This window comes from Giraffa tippelskirchi, chromosome 11, assembly GCF_054371585.1.
Source record: "Giraffa tippelskirchi isolate mGirTip1 chromosome 11, T2T-mGirTip1v1.2.pri, whole genome shotgun sequence".
NCBI classification, from domain to species: domain Eukaryota; kingdom Metazoa; phylum Chordata; class Mammalia; order Artiodactyla; family Giraffidae; genus Giraffa; species Giraffa tippelskirchi.
In genome coordinates, this window is record NC_137285.1 from 75,994,745 (window position 1) to 76,016,614 (window position 21,870).

Here is a 21,870-nt window from a genome sequence, read left to right on the forward strand (position 1 = left end):
GCTGGGCCGTGTGGGTGTCATTGTGCCTGCACATGGCCTAAGGGGGGTGGTCGAGCAGTCAGAAACCCAGAGATTCCCTTGGGAAGTTTTGAGGAAGGGACCTCAGCACGAACCCCAGGAAATGATGTCACCTGCCGGCAACAGAACCCAACAGAACCCGCAATCCGGGTATCCAGGCCTCCAGAGCGGAGAGGAGCCCCCAGCCAGATCACTTGCTGCCAAGATGTTCTGCTGTTTGCCCCTGCCCAGAGGCCGGGGCCTCAGGAGAGCTCACAGGCAGTGTGCGTGGGCACCCTGTCGACGTTGGCTCAGGACACCCCCGAGAGGCCTCTGGCCCTTTGCCCGGAGAAACAGAAAGGTAACACGGGGAGCCCCAGGCCGGGCCAGGCCACCTCTCCCATGCCACCCGGAAACACCGGGTCCTTTGCCTGTGTGTGGGGATGCGGGTTTCTCGGGCTGTGTCTCCCTCAAGGAAGCCCAGGCGGATGTGGGGTCAGAAGCCTGTGGACAAGTTGTGCCCACACCCCAGGGGAGAGCAGGCTGGGCGGGATGGGGAGAGTGTGGGCAGCGCCGACCGGCCAGGCTGACCTCACACCCTCAGATGGGTCTCTTTCCTCCCGGGTGGGGATCTGAGCAGACACACGTCTCTGACCCTTCTGGGAAGAGAAGTTCGAGCAGGCAGAAGCAGCGGCTCCACTGGCCAGGCCCAGCTCGGAAAACTCCCAGCATGGCTGGCTGACGGTCACTGTCGTTGCAGAGCTTCCCACGTGATGAGGCCGAGGACGGGGACACCCCATCCAGCTCCCAGAGGGAGGGGTCGGAGCACCACCCGCCCGCCCGTGAGGCCCAGTGCAGGCTCCAGGTCAGCGTGCCCACGGAGGCATCAGCCCCACCGGGGGAGACGCGGAGGTGGGGAAGGCCTGCTGCCGAGACACCGCCCAGGATACAGCCGGCGGCCCAGTCTGAGGCTTCCACGGAGCTCAGCACACCCGGCTCCGACCCAGAGTCCAGAGAACCCCGGCCTCTGAGGCACCAGGAGGACCTGGAGCCCAGCACGCCACAGCACAGAGGTGAGGACGCTGGGGCTGGTGCACGGGAGTGTGTGGGGAGGGGTGCTGAGCTACACAGGGACGAGTCCTCGAAAGCTGCTGCTGGGCCTGCAGCAAGCGCTGGCCTCACACCCCCCGCCCCCCATCTTGCACACTTCAGTCCCAAAAGACATCTGACGCTGGGTATTCTTTGGGAACCTCTTGGAAGGTTTCTGTCCCGGGGTACGCACATGCCAAGGCTGGCCTGTGGGCAAACTTTGCTTCTCCCCCAGCTCTAGCACTGGCCTCCAACTGGAACCAGGCTCCACTTCCCAGACCTGTCCCCACACAGGTGGTGGCTCCAGGTGCAGGACCCAGGGATCCACCGAGGGCAGATGGAGAAGCGAGACTTGCCCTCGCAGAGACACCAGGCCAGCTGGGTACTGGCCAGCACACCGGGCAGATCGGATCTCCGTGCCTGCAGGACCCCCAGCCCCAGGCACTGATGTCCCACCCCCTCAGCGAGAACCTCCACCTCCACGTGCACCTCTACCTGCTCGGGCTTTAGCAAGAGAACCCGAGGCAGAGGAAGAGTCACCGCCTCGGCAGGGAGAGCCTGCCCTGGCTCCCGCGCAACACCCAGACGCCCACGATGACTCACCCAGCCCTGCAGGGAGAAAGAGCCCCCGCTCTGGACAGAGACCCAGAGCCCTTACCGGAAACACCACGTCCAGGGGAGCGGTCGGCTCTGCAGCCTCCATCCCTGTCTGCTCACCGTGGATGCCGGCAACTCGGTCTGCCCCCAGGGGACATGGAGTTCCTTTCCCCTGAACTGCTTTGCATGTGGTTTGTTTCCACCTTTCTGGTGATGTTTTATTTTTTGTATGGTTTCCTGTATTTTTGTTGGTTAAGTTGGGATTAGTAAACTGTTTCATCATTGTTGCAATCTGGGAACACTGTTGTGTAACTCTGGTGATACTGTGTTACCATCACCACTTTGTAGTTTCAGACCCGTTCCATCTTTATGCCCCACCCCCCAACAAAGCCTGGATTCAAGGCAAGCACGCCCTGTTCATCCCTCCCCCCGATCCTGAACACAATTTCATCTTTTCTTTCTGCATTCCTTCCTATATTCTTGGTGTCCCCAATCAGTGACTCTCAGCGAAATGACTGAAGGAGTGTTTTTCGGACTCTCCACCTACTGTAAGACTCCATTGGAGAGTTCTCATTTTTATGTCATTTGAACTAGCCTTTGATAGCTGAAAGGACGGTGTACGTCCTTTCAAGATACCATGTGCCAAACGAAGCCCTTTTGGCAACTGCCATCATTATCTCCAGGCAGGCATTGCTGTTTGAAGGGTGACATCTCAGCCAGAAGGCAGAGGCTGAGCTCCTCTTGTTGCACCAGCTCCCAAAAGAAGCCAAGAAAGGGAGCTGGAACAACAAACCACCCCCATGCCCAGGAAAGCGTTCTTCATGACAGAAGGCTAGAAAATGACCCAACATCCTTGTGGCCCAGAACCACTCTAGAAAATCACTGTTCCATAAAAAAGAGAAACACATGGGAAGTTCCAAGGAGAGGCAATGCCCATGGCCAGTGTACTTGAGAGACGGCCTGACCGCTCCGGGGAAGACACGCACCGACGGAACCCCTTGGGAAACAGCAGTGATAGTCCTCACCGTCGTAAGGGTTTCCTCTGGGGACAACCTGCCCTGGGCACCACACGAGGGAGCAGACCGGCTTCTCTTCCTCTGCCCCCACACCATTCACTCATGAAGGCAGCTCAGGTGTTCTCATGCCCTGCCTGCCTGCCTGCCTGGCTCATCCGTGAGCTGTGACCACCTCCAGGCTAGGACTCCACCTTTTCCTCTCTGTGTACCGTGAATCTGCACACAGTGGGCTTTCAGAACCTTAGGAGACTTGAGCCATTCCCACTCGAGCCAGAACCCTCCCCAGGAAGGAAAACAGCTGTGGAGTCATTTTGGCCCCAGCACTGGTTCCGAAAGCCTGGCGGCTCCTACAGCCTCTACGGTGTGAAGAGGGAGGTCCCTTTTGACAGAGCTTTCCGGCTCTCAGATCTAAGCTGTTGTTTCACTGTCAGCTGTGTCTCTTCCGTTGCAGCCAGGTGGGCCACGCTGCTCCAAAGGAGCTCACAAGCTGAGTTTCAAGGGAGGACAGGGATGGCTACAACGTGCTGCAAACTGAGTGAGGGTCCCCACAATCCTCAGCAAAGGTCTGTGGTGTGCAAGTGGGGAGTAGAGGGCCCCCAAGTTCCAAAGGAAGGGAGGTAGTCGGGAGCTAAAGCCCTTGGCTGCTGTGGTAGCAGCTGCAGATGGCAGCCCGTCCACAGTGCACTTCAAATGAGGTCATATGAGCGGGACTCTGGAAATGGCTCCGAAATCGAGAGAAAGGGGTCAGGGTATGTGGGAATCCGGCGGGGGTGGGGGGTGGATGAAGGAAGGTGTCCCTCCTCTCTCCAGTGCAATTTGGTTTGGTGAGTCTCAAAGCTACCAGATGGCACTTCCCAAGTCAGGCCCCCGCAGGAATCAGGGTGGGCTGCCTGCCTCGGGCCCTGCCACAGGGACAAGCCACACCAGTGGCCTCCCTGAGCTCCAATGGCCGGATCTGGGGGGTTCTGTCTGGTTGCACACCTCCTTGCTGTGGCCAAGTTTCCCCCTTCTCTGAGCACCAGCTTCATCCTCTCGAATGAGGACATCGATTGCTACCTTGGCACGTTACTCTCTTCATCCTGTGAAGACTCATTAGGCTTATCCTACAATTACAAGCTGGCCCGAAGAGATATCTCCTGAATCCAGCTTAAGCTGGAGTCTCCCAGGCTCATCTGGCATGTCTTCCCTGAAGTCTGCCAAAACCCACACCCTTGCATTTCCAGGGACTCCCCTTAGCCAGCTGGGCAGAAAACCCAGCATGCTTCAAACAAGCTGACAGACAAGCGGGAGAGGACTCACGGGCAGACGGCTTCCCTCAGGTCTCGGGGGGAGCTCTGGGACCACAGCAGCAACGGGCCATCCCAGCCCCTGGGCTCAGCAGCGCCCTCATTCTCAGGCCGGCGGCTCTGCCCTGAGGGGAGCAGGAACGTCACCAACTGCCGCAGGCGGACCTCAAGCCCCTCCCACTGCTGGAGCCTGACCTGCCCCGGCCCCACCCCTTCCCCTACCCCAGCAGGACGAGAGCTCGTCTTCCCCTGGCTTCCAACGTGAGGCCCGGCCCTGGGCCCCGATTGGGCACTGCCCCAGCCCGGAGCCAATCACAGTGGCCAGGGAGGTGGAACGCACCGATTGGCCAGGGCCAGGTCATGTGACCATACTCCCCAGGAAACTCAAAGATTACCAAGGTTCTCTAAGAAACCAATGAACAAAATTATCCAGTAAAGGCAAACCTTAATTTTTAATGAGGCCAATGTCACAGAAAAAAAAAATGCTCCACAATAAACTGCTCAAGGAAGCTACTAAATAAACTTTCAGAAAAGTTTAGTAGTTTTTTTTTTTTTTTTTAAATAGGTTGACGGAGAGCTATACCTTTCCCATCTATGTGAATTTAGGTTTAAACTAGATTTCCCTTGGCTATTATATAAGACAAAAAAACCCACATCACCCACTTTCACTCCCCCCCACCCCCAAAATGTGTTTTAGTCTATTGAATTTTTGTGTCCTCAGTTGTGTCTGATTCACGGCAACTCACCAACTCTACACAGCCAGGCTCTTCCGTCCATGGAATTCAGGGCAATTTTTTCTGTCCCAGTAAATGCCCACCCTGGGTGATCCAAAGGCAAGGGCTCCGAGGCTCCTGAGAGACTAACTCCTTTCAGCTGAGCACAGAGCTGGCTCCTCACTGGGATGCCTGTGGCCTGGGGCTCCCAGAGGGGAGAGCAGCACTCGCCCCACCGTGTGGTCACTGCTGGAAATGCAGGCTGCTCCTCACTCCCCCTTGACAGTGTCCCTGAGGGCAGAACAGTGTGAATCGAATCAAGGTGGAAATGCAAACTCCAATGCAACCAACCTTCCCACAAGGTCTCCAAAACCACTCAGGAACAGGGAATTGGAAACTGCAGGGGATGACATGAATGGAGATGGAGACTTGACACCTTACACCGAGTTCACTTCCAGTTATCCCTAGACAAACTTTCCATGAAAACTTGTCACAAATCTAGAAGAACAATGAGCAGAAACCGGACACGTGCTTTGAGTCTTCACACACAAAACTAAAAGGCAGTCCACAAAAAAAACCCAGAGAATACAGTGGACTTTGCAAAATCAAAGATATCTACTGTGGGAAAACCTCATGACAAAAGCAAAAGACAGGTCATACATCGCGAGACGAATGAGTGGAAACACAAAGCTTATCAAGGATGTGTCTCCAAACAGACAAAGAACGCCAACACAACAAGCCTGTGAAAACTAGGGAAAGGTCTGAAGGGACACCAGACGGAGGAAGACACACACAGAGTATCCCGGATGATGTCCAGCACTGAGGGCCTGAAGAAACAACAGTCTAGTTGCACCCCCTCAGGCCTGTGTGACCGTGGATGAGGCCTCTGTTTCCCGGTGGCTCTGAGACATGGACAGGGAGGAAGGGGAAGAGAAGTCACTTGCATTTCTAATACTCACAGCAAAGTCTTCCAATGAGAAGGGAATTATCACCCCCACTGCCAATGCCATTCACTGAAGTGATACCCACGAGTCCATCTACCCCAGAAGGGAAGGATGGACCTGTTCTCACAAAACGGCGAGAGATGGAAGGAGGAAGATCAAGCCCACACCAATCACTGGAAAGAGAAGCTGTGCTCAGGGCTTGAAAGAATTCCTATTGGGAAAATCATGTCACAGCCCCACATGGCAATCCACAGCTTCCATGCTATTCCTCCCAAAATGCCAATGCATTTTCGCACCGAACAAAGAATTGCAAAAGGGGTACGGAAACAGAAAAGAGCCTACATTGTCAATACAATCCGACGAAAAAGCCCCGATACGGACATCCAAGGTTGTGTGAAAGGAAATTAGACGACCAAACTAGGATCCTCAGGAGAGTATCGGAGAAGGCAATGGCGACCCACTCCAGTACTCTTGCCTGGAAAATGTCCTGGACGGAGGAGCCTGGTAGGCTGCAGGCCACGGGGTCATGCAGAGTCAGACACGACTGAAGTGACTTAGCCGCAGCAGCAGCAGCAGGACAGTATGCTATTGGGAATACAACAACACACACAGATCCAGATCGATGGAATAAAGTTGAGGGTCCAGAAACAAACCCCAGCATCCATGGTCAACTCATCTCTGACACAGACGGGGAGAATATCCAAATGGGAACAAGAAAGCCTCTTCAATCAATGTCCATGGGAAAACCAGACAGCTACATCTGAAGAACGCTATTGGTTTTGATCTCATACCACCTCAATATCGGGGAAAAACCTCACCCTAAAGACTGATGTCATGAGATAGCTAGAAAGAAGCGTAGGTCAAAGGCTCCTTAACATCACAGTCTCCTTGCCATTTGCTGGGCGGAGGTCGAAATGGGTCTCTTCAAGTAAGGGAAAGAGGTAAACGAAGTACACCACTGGGTTTCCATCCAATGGAACCTCTTCACAACAGAGAGGCTAAGCATTCACAAATGCAAAAGATAGGAAACGGAACACGAGAGACTCCTTGCAAGTGGTGTATCTGAGAAGGGGTTCATATGGAAAGAGACAAAGAATGCACAGCACTCAGATTCCAAGAAACACCACCACCACCCTTGACCCTTCCCCCATGACCAACTCTGACCTAAAGCCTTTCTCTCCCTCTAACCTATCCCTAAAACATAACCCTCATCTAATCATATACATGTGCATCCCTAGCATCCATCCATCCATCCACACACGAGAGAGAAAGAGGAAGACACAGACGGAATTGAGAAAGGAAAAGAGAGGGACACAGCCAGAGAGAGACACGGAACCAAAGAGAGGAAAGGAGTCGATGGTCCAGACTTTTCCTCAATCTGTCTCGAAGGTAGAAGCAATGACAGCGCCCTTCCACCCCAGAAGGGGGAAAAGGACGGAAGGTTTGGAGAGGAAAAGACAAGAACGCAGGGAGCCATTAGAAGCTCAGCCACCCGCAGAAGCCGAGCTGGGACCCTTGAACAGAATCTCAATGGAAACAGAGGACCAGAAATTTGGCTACTCTTTTCTATAAGAGAGGGAGACCTTCGAGTCTTCCTTTCGGTCCTCCAACTTGGATGCGGGGTCTCAAAACAGTCAGGAGGGGGAGTGCCTTTTCCTGGGTTCCACGGCGCATCCAGGCCTCGTTCTGCCCCATTCTGTGCTGTGTCAGCCCTGGATGGAATCTTTCTTTCTGAAGTCTCAGCGCACGAGCTCCACGTGATATCGGCCCCAGGTGGAAAGGCATGGAGCTGCTCGTAGGCCGACAGACCTAGGAAGCAGATGGGAGAATGACCCCCACTCTGCAGATGGAGAGACTGGGGCAACCCTGAGGGGCATATGCTTGTCCAGGGCCACACCACTTATGAGAAGAAGGAGCCTGGTCTGAGAGCAGCATGGTCCTCGGAGCTCAGGCCCTGGCTGAACCCAGGCCTCCCCAGGGCTGTGGGCTGGGCCGTGTGGGTGTCATTGTGCCTGCACATGGCCTAAGGGGGGTGGTCGAGCAGTCAGAAACCCAGAGATTCCCTTGGGAAGTTTTGAGGAAGGGACCTCAGCACGAACCCCAGGAAATGATGTCACCTGCCGGCAACAGAACCCAACAGAACCCGCAATCCGGGTATCCAGGCCTCCAGAGCGGAGAGGAGCCCCCAGCCAGATCACTTGCTGCCAAGATGTTCTGCTGTTTGCCCCTGCCCAGAGGCCGGGGCCTCAGGAGAGCTCACAGGCAGTGTGCGTGGGCACCCTGTCGACGTTGGCTCAGGACACCCCCGAGAGGCCTCTGGCCCTTTGCCCGGAGAAACAGAAAGGTAACACGGGGAGCCCCAGGCCGGGCCAGGCCACCTCTCCCATGCCACCCGGAAACACCGGGTCCTTTGCCTGTGTGTGGGGATGCGGGTTTCTCGGGCTGTGTCTCCCTCAAGGAAGCCCAGGCGGATGTGGGGTCAGAAGCCTGTGGACAAGTTGTGTCCACACCCCAGGGGAGAGCAGGCTGGGCGGGATGGGGAGAGTGTGGGCAGCGCCGACCGGCCAGGCTGACCTCACACCCTCAGATGGGTCTCTTTCCTCCCGGGTGGGGATCTGAGCAGACACACGTCTCTGACCCTTCTGGGAAGAGAAGTTCGAGCAGGCAGAAGCAGCGGCTCCACTGGCCAGGCCCAGCTCGGAAAACTCCCAGCATGGCTGGCTGACGGTCACTGTCGTTGCAGAGCTTCCCACGTGATGAGGCCGAGGACGGGGACACCCCATCCAGCTCCCAGAGGGAGGGGTCGGAGCACCACCCCCCCGCCCGTGAGGCCCAGTGCAGGCTCCAGGTCAGCGTGCCCACGGAGGCATCAGCCCCACCGGAGGAGACGCGGAGGTGGGGAAGGCCTGCTGCCGAGACACCGCCCAGGATACAGCCGGCGGCCCAGTCTGAGGCTGCCACGGAGCTCAGCACACCCGGCTCCGACCCAGAGTCCAGAGAACCCCGGCCTCTGAGGCACCAGGAGGACCTGGAGCCCAGCACGCCAGAGCACAGAGGTGAGGACGCTGGGGCTGGTGCACGGGAGTGTGTGGGGAGGGGTGCTGAGCTACACAGGGACGAGTCCTCGAAAGCTGCTGCTGGGCCTGCAGCAAGCGCTGGCCTCACACCCCCCGCCCCCCATCTTGCACACTTCAGTCCCAAAAGACATCTGACGCTGGGTATTCTTTGGGAACCTCTTGGAAGGTTTCTGTCCCGGGGTACGCACATGCCAAGGCTGGCCTGTGGGCAAACTTTGCTTCTCCCCCAGCTCTAGCACTGGCCTCCAACTGGAACCAGGCTCCACTTCCCAGACCTGTCCCTAAAGAGGTGGTGGCTCCAGGTGCAGGACCCAGGGATCCACCGAGGGCAGATGGAGAAGCGAGACTTGCCCTCGCAGAGACACCAGGCCAGCTGGGTACTGGCCAGCACACCGGGCAGATCGGATCTCCGTGCCTGCAGGACCCCCAGCCCCAGGCACTGATGTCCCACCCCCTCAGCGAGAACCTCCACCTCCACGTGCACCTCTACCTGCTCGGGCTTTGGCAAGAGAACCCGAGGCAGAGGAAGAGTCACCGCCTCGGCAGGGAGAGCCTGCCCTGGCTCCCGCGCAACACCCAGACGCCCACGATGACTCACCCAGCCCTGCAGGGAGAAAGAGCCCCCGCTCTGGACAGAGACCCAGAGCCCTTACCGGAAACACCACGTCCAGGGGAGCGGTCGGCTCTGCAGCCTCCATCCCTGTCTGCTCACCGTGGATGCCGGCAACTCGGTCTGCCCCCAGGGGACATGGAGTTCCTTTCCCCTGAACTGCTTTGCATGTGGTTTGTTTCCACCTTTCTGGTGATGTTTTATTTTTTGTATGGTTTCCTGTATTTTTGTTGGTTAAGTTGGGATTAGTAAACTTTTTCATCATTGTTGCAATCTGGGAACACTGTTGTGTAACTCTGGTGATACTGTGTTACCATCACCACTTTGTAGTTTCAGACCCGTTCCATCTTTATGCCCCACCCCCCAACAAAGCCTGGATTCAAGGCAAGCACGCCCTGTTCATCCCTCCCCCCGATCCTGAACACAATTTCATCTTTTCTTTCTGCATTCCTTCCTATATTCTTGGTGTCCCCAATCAGTGACTCTCAGCGAAATGACTGAAGGAGTGTTTTTCGGACTCTCCACCTACTGTAAGACTCCATTGGAGAGTTCTCATTTTTATGTCATTTGAACTAGCCTTTGATAGCTGAAAGGACGGTGTACGTCCTTTCAAGATACCATGTGCCAAACGAAGCCCTTTTGGCAACTGCCATCATTATCTCCAGGCAGGCATTGCTGTTTGAAGGGTGACATCTCAGCCAGAAGGCAGAGGCTGAGCTCCTCTTGTTGCACCAGCTCCCAAAAGAAGCCAAGAAAGGGAGCTGGAACAACAAACCACCCCCATGCCCAGGAAAGCGTTCTTCATGACAGAAGGCTAGAAAATGACCCAACATCCTTGTGGCCCAGAACCACTCTAGAAAATCACTGTTCCATAAAAAAGAGAAACACATGGGAAGTTCCAAGGAGAGGCAATGCCCATGGCCAGTGTACTTGAGAGACGGCCTGACCGCTCTGGGGAAGACACGCACCGACGGAACCCCTTGGGAAACAGCAGTGATAGTCCTCACCGTCGTAAGGGTTTCCTCTGGGGACAACCTGCCCTGGGCACCACACGAGGGAGCAGACCGGCTTCTCTTCCTCTGCCCCCACACCATTCACTCATGAAGGCAGCTCAGGTGTTCTCATGCCCTGCCTGCCTGCCTGCCTGGCTCATCCGTGAGCTGTGACCACCTCCAGGCTAGGACTCCACCTTTTCCTCTCTGTGTACCGTGAATCTGCACACAGTGGGCTTTCAGAACCTTAGGAGACTTGAGCCATTCCCACTCGAGCCAGAACCCTCCCCAGGAAGGAAAACAGCTGTGGAGTCATTTTGGCCCCAGCACTGGTTCCGAAAGCCTGGCGGCTCCTACAGCCTCTACGGTGTGAAGAGGGAGGTCCCTTTTGACAGAGCTTTCCGGCTCTCAGATCTAAGCTGTTGTTTCACTGTCAGCTGTGTCTCTTCCGTTGCAGCCAGGTGGGCCACGCTGCTCCAAAGGAGCTCACAAGCTGAGTTTCAAGGGAGGACAGGGATGGCTACAACGTGCTGCAAACTGAGTGAGGGTCCCCACAATTCTCAGCAAAGGTCTGTGGTGTGCAAGTGGGGAGTAGAGGGCCCCCAAGTTCCAAAGGAAGGGAGGTAGTCGGGAGCTAAAGACCTTGGCTGCTGTGGTAGCAGCTGCAGATGGCAGCCCGTCCACAGTGCACTTCAAATGAGGTCATATGAGCGGGACTCTGGAAATGGCTCCGAAATCGAGAGAAAGGGGTCAGGGTATGTGGGAATCCGGCGGGGGTGGGGGGTGGATGAAGGAAGGTGTCCCTCCTCTCTCCAGTGCAATTTGGTTTGGTGAGTCTCAAAGCTACCAGATGGCACTTCCCAAGTCAGGCCCCCGCAGGAATCAGGGTGGGCTGCCTGCCTCGGGCCCTGCCACAGGGACAAGCCACACCAGTGGCCTCCCTGAGCTCCAATGGCCGGATCTGGGGGGTTCTGTCTGGGTGCACACCTCCTTGCTGTGGCCAAGTTCCCCCCTTCTCTGAGCACCAGCTTCATCCTCTCGAATGAGGACATCGATTGCTACCTTGGCACGTTACTCTCTTCATCCTGTGAAGACTCATTAGGCTTATCCTACAATTACTAGCTGGCCCGAAGAGATATCTCCTGAATCCAGCTTAAGCTGGAGTCTCCCAGGCTCATCTGGCATGTCTTCCCTGAAGTCTGCCAAAACCCACACCCTTGCATTTCCAGGGACTCCCCTTAGCCAGCTGGGCAGAAAACCCAGCATGCTTCAAACAAGCTGACAGACAAGCGGGAGAGGACTCACGGGCAGACGGCTTCCCTCAGGTCTCGGGGGGAGCTCTGGGACCACAGCAGCAACGGGCCATCCCAGCCCCTGGGCTCAGCAGCGCCCTCATTCTCAGGCCGGCGGCTCTGCCCTGAGGGGAGCAGGAACGTCACCAACTGCCGCAGGCGGACCTCAAGCCCCTCCCACTGCTGGAGCCTGACCTGCCCCGGCCCCACCACTTCCCCTACCCCAGCAGGACGAGAGCTCGTCTTCCCCTGGCTTCCAACGTGAGGCCCGGCCCTGGGCCCCGATTGGGCACTGCCCCAGCCCGGAGCCAATCACAGTGGCCAGGGAGGTGGAACGCACCGATTGGCCAGGGCCAGGTCATGTGACAATACTCCCCAGGAAACTCAAAGATTACCAAGGTTCTCTAAGAAACCAATGAACAAAATTATCCAGTAAAGGCAAACCTTAATTTTTAATGAGGCCAATGTCACAGAAAAAAAATAAATGCTCCACAATAAACTGCTCAAGGAAGCTACTAAATAAACTTTCAGAAAAGTTTAGTAGTTTTTTTTTTTTTTTTTAAATAGGTTGACGGAGCGCTATACCTTTCCCATCTATGTGAATTTAGGTTTAAACTAGATTTCCCTTGGCTATTATATAAGACAAAAAAACCCACATCACCCACTTTCACTCCCCCCCACCCCCAAAATGTGTTTTAATCTATTGAATTTTTGTGTCCTCAGTTGTGTCTGATTCACGGCAACTCACCAACTCTACACAGCCAGGCTCTTCCGTCCATGGAATTCAGGGCAATTTTTTCTGTCCCAGTAAATGCCCACCCTGGGTGATCCAAAGGCAAGGGCTCCGAGGCTCCTGAGAGACTAACTCCTTTCAGCTGAGCACAGAGCTGGCTCCTCACTGGGATGCCTGTGGCCTGGGGCTCCCAGAGGGGAGAGCAGCACTCGCCCCACCGTGTGGTCACTGCTGGAAATGCAGGCTGCTCCTCAATCCCCCTTGACAGTGTCCCTGAGGGCAGAACAGTGTGAATCGAATCAAGGTGGAAATGCAAACTCCAATGCAACCAACCTTCCCACAAGGTCTCCAAAACCACTCAGGAACAGGGAATTGGAAACTGCAGGGGATGACATGAATGGAGATGGAGACTTGACACCTTACACCGAGTTCACTTCCAGTTATCCCTAGACAAACTTTCCATGAAAACTTGTCACAAATCTAGAAGAACAATGAGCAGAAACCGGACACGTGCTTTGAGTCTTCACACACAAAACTAAAAGGCAGTCCACAAAAAAAACCCAGAGAATACAGTGGACTTTGCAAAATCAAAGATATCTACTGTGGGAAAACCTCATGACAAAAGCAAAAGACAGGTCATACATCGCGAGACGAATGAGTGGAAACACAAAGCTTATCAAGGATGTGTCTCCAAACAGACAAAGAACGCCAACACAACAAGCCTGTGAAAACTAGGGAAAGGTCTGAAGGGACACCAGACGGAGGAAGACACACACAGAGTATCCCGGATGATGTCCAGCACTGAGGGCCTGAAGAAACAACAGTCTAGTTGCACCCCCTCAGGCCTGTGTGACCGTGGATGAGGCCTCTGTTTCCCGGTGGCTCTGAGACATGGACAGGGAGGAAGGGGAAGAGAAGTCACTTGCATTTCTAATACTCACAGCAAAGTCTTCCAATGAGAAGGGAATTATCACCCCCACTGCCAATGCCATTCACTGAAGTGATACCCACGAGTCCATCTACCCCAGAAGGGAAGGATGGACCTGTTCTCACAAAACGGCGAGAGATGGAAGGAGGAAGATCAAGCCCACACCAATCACTGGAAAGAGAAGCTGTGCTCAGGGCTTGAAAGAATTCCTATTGGGAAAATCATGTCACAGCCCCACATGGCAATCCACAGCTTCCATGCTATTCCTCCCAAAATGCCAATGCATTTTCGCACCGAACAAAGAATTGCAAAAGGGGTACGGAAACAGAAAAGAGCCTACATTGTCAATACAATCCGACGAAAAAGCCCCGATACGGACATCCAAGGTTGTGTGAAAGGAAATTAGACGACCAAACTAGGATCCTCAGGAGAGTATCGGAGAAGGCAATGGCGACCCACTCCAGTACTCTTGCCTGGAAAATGTCCTGGACGGAGGAGCCTGGTAGGCTGCAGGCCATGGGGTCATGCAGAGTCAGACACGACTGAAGTGACTTAGCCGCAGCAGCAGCAGCAGGACAGTATGCTATTGGGAATACAACAACACACACAGATCCAGATCGATGGAATAAAGTTGAGGGTCCAGAAACAAACCCCAGCATCCATGGTCAACTCATCTCTGACAAAGACGGGGAGAATATCCAAATGGGAACAAGAAAGCCTCTTCAATCAATGTCCATGGGAAAACCAGACAGCTACATCTGAAGAACGCTATTGGTTTTGATCTCATACCACCTCAATATCGGGGAAAAACCTCACCCTAAAGACTGAGGTCATGAGATAGCTAGAAAGAAGCGTAGGTCAAAGGCTCCTTAACATCAGAGTCTCCTTGCCATTTGCTGGGCGGAGGTCGAAATGGGTCTCTTCAAGTAAGGGAAAGAGGTAAACGAAGTACACCACTGGGTTTCCATCCAATGGAACCTCTTCACAACAGAGAGGCTAAGCATTCACAAATGCAAAAGATAGGAAACGGAACACGAGAGACATCTGAGAAGGGGTTCATATGGAAAGAGACGAAGAATGCACAGCACTCAGATTCCAAGAAACACCACCACCACCCTTGACCCTTCCCCCATGACCAACTCTGACCTAAAGCCTTTCTCTCCCTCTAACCTATCCCTAAAACATAACCCTCATCTAATCATATACATGTGCATCCCTAGCATCCATCCATCCATCCACACACGAGAGAGAAAGAGGAAGACACAGACGGAATTGAGAAAGGAAAAGAGAGGGACACAGCCAGAGAGAGACACGGAACCAAAGAGAGGAAAGGAGTCGATGGTCCAGACTTTTCCTCAATCTGTCTCGAAGGTAGAAGCAATGACAGCGCCCTTCCACCCCAGAAGGGGGAAAAGGACGGAAGGTTTGGAGAGGAAAAGACAAGAACGCAGGGAGCCATTAGAAGCTCAGCCACCCGCAGAAGCCGAGCTGGGACCCTTGAACAGAATCTCAATGGAAACAGAGGACCAGAAAGTTGGCTACTCTTTTCTATAAGAGAGGGAGACCTTCGAGTCTTCCTTTCGGTCCTCCAACTTGGATGCGGGGTCTCAAAACAGTCAGGAGGGGGAGTGCCTTTTCCTGGGTTCCACGGCGCATCCAGGCCTCGTTCTGCCCCATTCTGTGCTGTGTCAGCCCTGGATGGAATCTTTCTTTCTGAAGTCTCAGCGCACGAGCTCCACGTGATATCGGCCCCAGGTGGAAAGGCATGGAGCTGCTCGTAGGCCGACAGACCTAGGAAGCAGATGGGAGAATGACCCCCACTCTGCAGATGGAGAGACTGGGGCAACCCTGAGGGGCATATGCTTGTCCAGGGCCACACCACTTATGAGAAGAAGGAGCCTGGTCTGAGAGCAGCATGGTCCTCGGAGCTCAGGCCCTGGCTGAACCCAGGCCTCCCCAGGGCTGTGGGCTGGGCCGTGTGGGTGTCATTGTGCCTGCACATGGCCTAAGGGGGGTGGTCGAGCAGTCAGAAACCCAGAGATTCCCTTGGGAAGTTTTGAGGAAGGGACCTCAGCACGAACCCCAGGAAATGATGTCACCTGCCGGCAACAGAACCCAACAGAACCCGCAATCCGGGTATCCAGGCCTCCAGAGCGGAGAGGAGCCCCCAGCCAGATCACTTGCTGCCAAGATGTTCTGCTGTTTGCCCCTGCCCAGAGGCCGGGGCCTCAGGAGAGCTCACAGGCAGTGTGCGTGGGCACCCTGTCGACGTTGGCTCAGGACACCCCCGAGAGGCCTCTGGCCCTTTGCCCGGAGAAACAGAAAGGTAACACGGGGAGCCCCAGGCCGGGCTAGGCCACCTCTCCCATGCCACCCGGAAACACCGGGTCCTTTGCCTGTGTGGGGGGATGCGGGTTTCTCGGGCTGTGTCTCCCTCAAGGAAGCCCAGGCGGATGTGGGGTCAGAAGCCTGTGGACAAGTTGTGTCCACACCCCAGGGGAGAGCAGGCTGGGCGGGATGGGGAGAGTGTGGGCAGCGCCGACCGGCCAGGCTGACCTCACACCCTCAGATGGGTCTCTTTCCTCCCGGGTGGGGATCTGAGCAGACACACGTCTCTGACCCTTCTGGGAAGAGAAGTTCGAGCAGGCAGAAGCAGCGGCTCCACTGGCCAGGCCCAGCTCGGAAAACTCCCAGCATGGCTGGCTGACGGTCACTGTCGTTGAAGAGCTTCCCACGTGATGAGGCCGAGGACGGGGACACCCCATCCAGCTCCCAGAGGGAGGGGTCGGAGCACCACCCCCCCGCCCGTGAGGCCCAGTGCAGGCTCCAGGTCAGCGTGCCCACGGAGGCATCAGCCCCACCGGGGGAGACGCGGAGGTGGGGAAGGCCTGCTGCCGAGACACCGCCCAGGATACAGCCGGCGGCCCAGTCTGAGGCTGCCACGGAGCTCAGCACACCCGGCTCCGACCCAGAGTCCAGAGAACCCCGGCCTCTGAGGCACCAGGAGGACCTGGAGCCCAGCACGCCAGAGCACAGAGGTGAGGACGCTGGGGCTGGTGCACGGGAGTGTGTGGGGAGGGGTGCTGAGCTACACAGGGACGAGTCCTCGAAAGCTGCTGCTGGGCCTGCAGCAAGCGCTGGCCTCACACCCCCCGCCCCCCATCTTGCACACTTCAGTCCCAAAAGACATCTGACGCTGGGTATTCTTTGGGAACCTCTTGGAAGGTTTCTGTCCCGGGGTACGCACATGCCAAGGCTGGCCTGTGGGCAAACTTTGCTTCTCCCCCAGCTCTAGCACTGGCCTCCAACTGGAACCAGGCTCCACTTCCCAGACCTGTCCCTAAAGAGGTGGTGGCTCCAGGTGCAGGACCCAGGGATCCACCGAGGGCAGATGGAGAAGCGAGACTTGCCCTCGCAGAGACACCAGGCCAGCTGGGTACTGGCCAGCACACCGGGCAGATCGGATCTCCGTGCCTGCAGGACCCCCAGCCCCAGGCACTGATGTCCCACCCCCTCAGCGAGAACCTCCACCTCCACGTGCACCTCTACCTGCTCGGGCTTTGGCAAGAGAACCCGAGGCAGAGGAAGAGTCACCGCCTCGGCAGGGAGAGCCTGCCCTGGCTCCCGCGCAACACCCAGACGCCCACGATGACTCACCCAGCCCTGCAGGGAGAAAGAGCCCCCGCTCTGGACAGAGACCCAGAGCCCTTACCGGAAACACCACGTCCAGGGGAGCGGTCGGCTCTGCAGCCTCCATCCCTGTCTGCTCACCGTGGATGCCGGCAACTCGGTCTGCCCCCAGGGGACATGGAGTTCCTTTCCCCTGAACTGCTTTGCATGTGGTTTGTTTCCACCTTTCTGGTGATGTTTTATTTTTTGTATGGTTTCCTGTATTTTTGTTGGTTAAGTTGGGATTAGTAAACTGTTTCATCATTGTTGCAATCTGGGAACACTGTTGTGTAACTCTGGTGATACTGTGTTACCATCACCACTTTGTAGTTTCAGACCCGTTCCATCTTTATGCCCCACCCCCCAACAAAGCCTGGATTCAAGGCAAGCACGCCCTGTTCATCCCTCCCCCCGATCCTGAACACAATTTCATCTTTTCTTTCTGCATTCCTTCCTATATTCTTGGTGTCCCCAATCAGTGACTCTCAGCGAAATGACTGAAGGAGTGTTTTTCGGACTCTCCACCTACTGTAAGACTCCATTGGAGAGTTCTCATTTTTATGTCATTTGAACTAGCCTTTGATAGCTGAAAGGACGGTGTACGTCCTTTCAAGATACCATGTGCCAAACGAAGCCCTTTTGGCAACTGCCATCATTATCTCCAGGCAGGCATTGCTGTTTGAAGGGTGACATCTCAGCCAGAAGGCAGAGGCTGAGCTCCTCTTGTTGCACCAGCTCCCAAAAGAAGCCAAGAAAGGGAGCTGGAACAACAAACCACCCCCATGCCCAGGAAAGCGTTCTTCATGACAGAAGGCTAGAAAATGACCCAACATCCTTGTGGCCCAGAACCACTCTAGAAAATCACTGTTCCATAAAAAAGAGAAACACATGGGAAGTTCCAAGGAGAGGCAATGCCCATGGCCAGTGTACTTGAGAGACGGCCTGACCGCTCCGGGGAAGACACGCACCGACGGAACCCCTTGGGAAACAGCAGTGATAGTCCTCACCGTCGTAAGGGTTTCCTCTGGGGACAACCTGCCCTGGGCACCACACGAGGGAGCAGACCGGCTTCTCTTCCTCTGCCCCCACACCATTCACTCATGAAGGCAGCTCAGGTGTTCTCATGCCCTGCCTGCCTGCCTGCCTGGCTCATCCGTGAGCTGTGACCACCTCCAGGCTAGGACTCCACCTTTTCCTCTCTGTGTACCGTGAATCTGCACACAGTGGGCTTTCAGAACCTTAGGAGACTTGAGCCATTCCCGCTCGAGCCAGAACCCTCCCCAGGAAGGAAAACAGCTGTGGAGTCATTTTGGCCCCAGCACTGGTTCCGAAAGCCTGGCGGCTCCTACAGCCTCTACGGTGTGAAGAGGGAGGTCCCTTTTGACAGAGCTTTCCGGCTCTCAGATCTAAGCTGTTGTTTCACTGTCAGCTGTGTCTCTTCCGTTGCAGCCAGGTGGGCCACGCTGCTCCAAAGGAGCTCACAAGCTGAGTTTCAAGGGAGGACAGGGATGGCTACAACGTGCTGCAAACTGAGTGAGGGTCCCCACAATCCTCAGCAAAGGTCTGTGGTGTGCAAGTGGGGAGTAGAGGGCCCCCAAGTTCCAAAGGAAGGGAGGTAGTCGGGAGCTAAAGCCCTTGGCTGCTGTGGTAGCAGCTGCAGATGGCAGCCCGTCCACAGTGCACTTCAAATGAGGTCATATGAGCGGGACTCTGGAAATGGCTCCGAAATCGAGAGAAAGGGGTCAGGGTATGTGGGAATCCGGCGGGGGTGGGGGGTGGATGAAGGAAGGTGTCCCTCCTCTCTCCAGTGCAATTTGGTTTGGTGAGTCTCAAAGCTACCAGATGGCACTTCCCAAGTCAGGCCCCCGCAGGAATCAGGGTGGGCTGCCTGCCTCGGGCCCTGCCACAGGGACAAGCCACACCAGTGGCCTCCCTGAGCTCCAATGGCCGGATCTGGGGGGTTCTGTCTGGTTGCACACCTCCTTGCTGTGGCCAAGTTCCCCCCTTCTCTGAGCACCAGCTTCATCCTCTCGAATGAGGACATCGATTGCTACCTTGGCACGTTACTCTCTTCATCCTGTGAAGACTCATTAGGCTTATCCTACAATTACTAGCTGGCCCGAAGAGATATCTCCTGAATCCAGCTTAAGCTGGAGTCTCCCAGGCTCATCTGGCATGTCTTCCCTGAAGTCTGCCAAAACCCACACCCTTGCATTTCCAGGGACTCCCCTTAGCCAGCTGGGCAGAAAACCCAGCATGCTTCAAACAAGCTGACAGACAAGCGGGAGAGGACTCACGGGCAGACGGCTTCCCTCAGGTCTCGGGGGGAGCTCTGGGACCACAGCAGCAACGGGCCATCCCAGCCCCTGAGCTCAGCAGCGCCCTCATTCTCAGGCCGGCGGCTCTGCCCTGAGGGGAGCAGGAACGTCACCAACTGCCGCAGGCGGACCTCAAGCCCCTCCCACTGCTGGAGCCTGACCTGCCCCGGCCCCACCCCTTCCCCTACCCCAGCAGGACGAGAGCTCGTCTTCCCCTGGCTTCCAACGTGAGGCCCGGCCCTGGGCCCCGATTGGGCACTGCCCCAGCCCGGAGCCAATCACAGTGGCCAGGGAGGTGGAACGCACCGATTGGCCAGGGCCAGGTCATGTGACCATACTCCCCAGGAAACTCAAAGATAACCAAGGTTCTCTAAGAAACCAATGAACAAAATTATCCAGTAAAGGCAAACCTTAATTTTTAATGAGGACAATGTCACAGAAAAAAAAAAAATGCTCCACAATAAACTGCTCAAGGAAGCTACTAAATAAACATTCAGAAAAGTTTAGTAGTTTTTTTTTTTTTTTTAAATAGGGTGACGGAGAGCTATACCTTTCCCATCTATGTGAATTTAGGTTTAAACTAGATTTCCCTTGGCTATTATATAAGACAAAAAAACCCACATCACCCACTTTCACTCCCCCCCACCCCCAAAATGTGTTTTAATCTATTGAATTTTTGTGTCCTCAGTTGTGTCTGATTCACGGCAACTCACCAACTCTACACAGCCAGGCTCTTCCGTCCATGGAATTCAGGGCAATTTTTTCTGTCCCAGTAAATGCCCACCCTGGGTGATCCAAAGGCAAGGGCTCCGAGGCTCCTGAGAGACTAACTCCTTTCAGCTGAGCACAGAGCTGGCTCCTCACTGGGATGCCTGTGGCCTGGGGCTCCCAGAGGGGAGAGCAGCACTCGCCCCACCGTGTGGTCACTGCTGGAAATGCAGGCTGCTCCTCACTCCCCCTTGACAGTGTCCCTGAGGGCAGAACAGTGTGAATCGAATCAAGGTGGAAATGCAAACTCCAATGCAACCAACCTTCCCACAAGGTCTCCAAAACCACTCAGGAACAGGGAATTGGAAACTGCAGGGGATGACATGAATGGAGATGGAGACTTGACACCTTACACCGAGTTCACTTCCAGTTATCCCTAGACAAACTTTCCATGAAAACTTGTCACAAATCTAGAAGAACAATGAGCAGAAACCGGACACGTGCTTTGAGTCTTCACACACAAAACTAAAAGGCAGTCCACAAAAAAAACCCAGAGAATACAGTGGACTTTGCAAAATCAAAGATATCTACTGTGGGAAAACCTCATGACAAAAGCAAAAGACAGGTCATACATCGCGAGACGAATGAGTGGAAACACAAAGCTTATCAAGGATGTGTCTCCAAACAGACAAAGAACGCCAACACAACAAGCCTGTGAAAACTAGGGAAAGGTCTGAAGGGACACCAGACGGAGGAAGACACACACAGAGTATCCCGGATGATGTCCAGCACTGAGGGCCTGAAGAAACAACAGTCTAGTTGCACCCCCTCAGGCCTGTGTGACCGTGGATGAGGCCTCTGTTTCCCGGTGGCTCTGAGACATGGACAGGGAGGAAGGGGAAGAGAAGTCACTTGCATTTCTAATACTCACAGCAAAGTCTTCCAATGAGAAGGGAATTATCACCCCCACTGCCAATGCCATTCACTGAAGTGATACCCACGAGTCCATCTACCCCAGAAGGGAAGGATGGACCTGTTCTCACAAAACGGCGAGAGATGGAAGGAGGAAGATCAAGCCCACACCAATCACTGGAAAGAGAAGCTGTGCTCAGGGCTTGAAAGAATTCCTATTGGGAAAATCATGTCACAGCCCCACATGGCAATCCACAGCTTCCATGCTATTCCTCCCAAAATGCCAATGCATTTTCGCACCGAACAAAGAATTGCAAAAGGGGTACGGAAACAGAAAAGAGCCTACATTGTCAATACAATCCGACGAAAAAGCCCCGATACGGACATCCAAGGTTGTGTGAAAGGAAATTAGACGACCAAACTAGGATCCTCAGGAGAGTATCGGAGAAGGCAATGGCGACCCACTCCAGTACTCTTGCCTGGAAAATGTCCTGGACGGAGGAGCCTGGTAGGCTGCAGGCCATGGGGTCATGCAGAGTCAGACACGACTGAAGTGACTTAGCCGCAGCAGCAGCAGCAGGACAGTATGCTATTGGGAATACAACAACACACACAGATCCAGATCGATGGAATAAAGTTGAGGGTCCAGAAACAAACCCCAGCATCCATGGTCAACTCATCTCTGACAAAGACGGGGAGAATATCCAAATGGGAACAAGAAAGCCTCTTCAATCAATGTCCATGGGAAAACCAGACAGCTACATCTGAAGAACGCTATTGGTTTTGATCTCATACCACCTCAATATCGGGGAAAAACCTCACCCTAAAGACTGAGGTCATGAGATAGCTAGAAAGAAGCGTAGGTCAAAGGCTCCTTAACATCAGAGTCTCCTTGCCATTTGCTGGGCGGAGGTCGAAATGGGTCTCTTCAAGTAAGGGAAAGAGGTAAACGAAGTACACCACTGGGTTTCCATCCAATGGAACCTCTT

General features: G+C 54.8%; 2 protein-coding genes and 2 long non-coding RNA genes across 4 annotated transcripts; 2 read left to right on the forward strand and 2 right to left on the reverse strand.

Annotated features, from left to right (window-relative positions):
* Nucleotides 1-4: 4 nt before the first annotated feature.
* Nucleotides 5-1,974, forward strand: LOC145527597 (uncharacterized). The gene is made up of 3 exons (XM_081545716.1): nt 5-358; nt 758-1,070; nt 1,322-1,974. Exons 1-3 carry the CDS (start codon nt 122-124, stop codon nt 1,594-1,596), a joined length of 825 nt encoding a protein of 274 aa, XP_081401842.1. The 5' UTR covers nt 5-121; the 3' UTR covers nt 1,597-1,974.
* On the reverse strand, nt 1,900-5,000 carry LOC145527635 (uncharacterized). The gene is made up of 2 exons (XR_014069803.1): nt 4,732-5,000; nt 1,900-4,110 (listed from the first exon to the last, which is right to left on the reverse strand). It is a non-coding gene; the product is annotated as an uncharacterized LOC145527635 (long non-coding RNA).
* Nucleotides 5,001-9,553: 4,553 nt separating this feature from the next.
* LOC145527645 (uncharacterized) lies at nt 9,554-11,917 on the reverse strand. The gene is made up of 2 exons (XR_014069817.1): nt 11,836-11,917; nt 9,554-11,738 (listed from the first exon to the last, which is right to left on the reverse strand). It is a non-coding gene; the product is annotated as an uncharacterized LOC145527645 (long non-coding RNA).
* Nucleotides 11,918-15,430: 3,513 nt separating this feature from the next.
* On the forward strand, nt 15,431-17,220 carry LOC145527518 (uncharacterized). Its single transcript, XM_081545613.1, has 3 exons — nt 15,431-15,600; nt 16,000-16,312; nt 16,564-17,220. The coding sequence occupies exons 1-3, from the start codon at nt 15,466-15,468 to the stop codon at nt 17,190-17,192; spliced, it is 1,077 nt and encodes a 358-aa protein (XP_081401739.1). The 5' UTR covers nt 15,431-15,465; the 3' UTR covers nt 17,193-17,220.
* The last annotated feature ends 4,650 nt before the right edge of the window (nt 17,221-21,870 follow it).

Coding starts and splice junctions, on each gene's coding strand:
- LOC145527518 (XM_081545613.1), top strand. CDS start 15,466: ATGTTCTGCTGTTTGCCCCTGCCCAGAGGCCGGGGCCTCAGGAGAGCT. Junction 15,601..15,999: donor TTGCCCGGAGAAACAGAAAG/GTAACACGGGGA, acceptor CTGTCGTTGAAG/AGCTTCCCACGTGATGAGGC. Junction 16,313..16,563: donor CAGCACGCCAGAGCACAGAG/GTGAGGACGCTG, acceptor CTTCTCCCCCAG/CTCTAGCACTGGCCTCCAAC.
- LOC145527597 (XM_081545716.1), top strand. CDS start 122: ATGATGTCACCTGCCGGCAACAGAACCCAACAGAACCCGCAATCCGGG. Junction 359..757: donor TTGCCCGGAGAAACAGAAAG/GTAACACGGGGA, acceptor CTGTCGTTGCAG/AGCTTCCCACGTGATGAGGC. Junction 1,071..1,321: donor CAGCACGCCACAGCACAGAG/GTGAGGACGCTG, acceptor CTTCTCCCCCAG/CTCTAGCACTGGCCTCCAAC.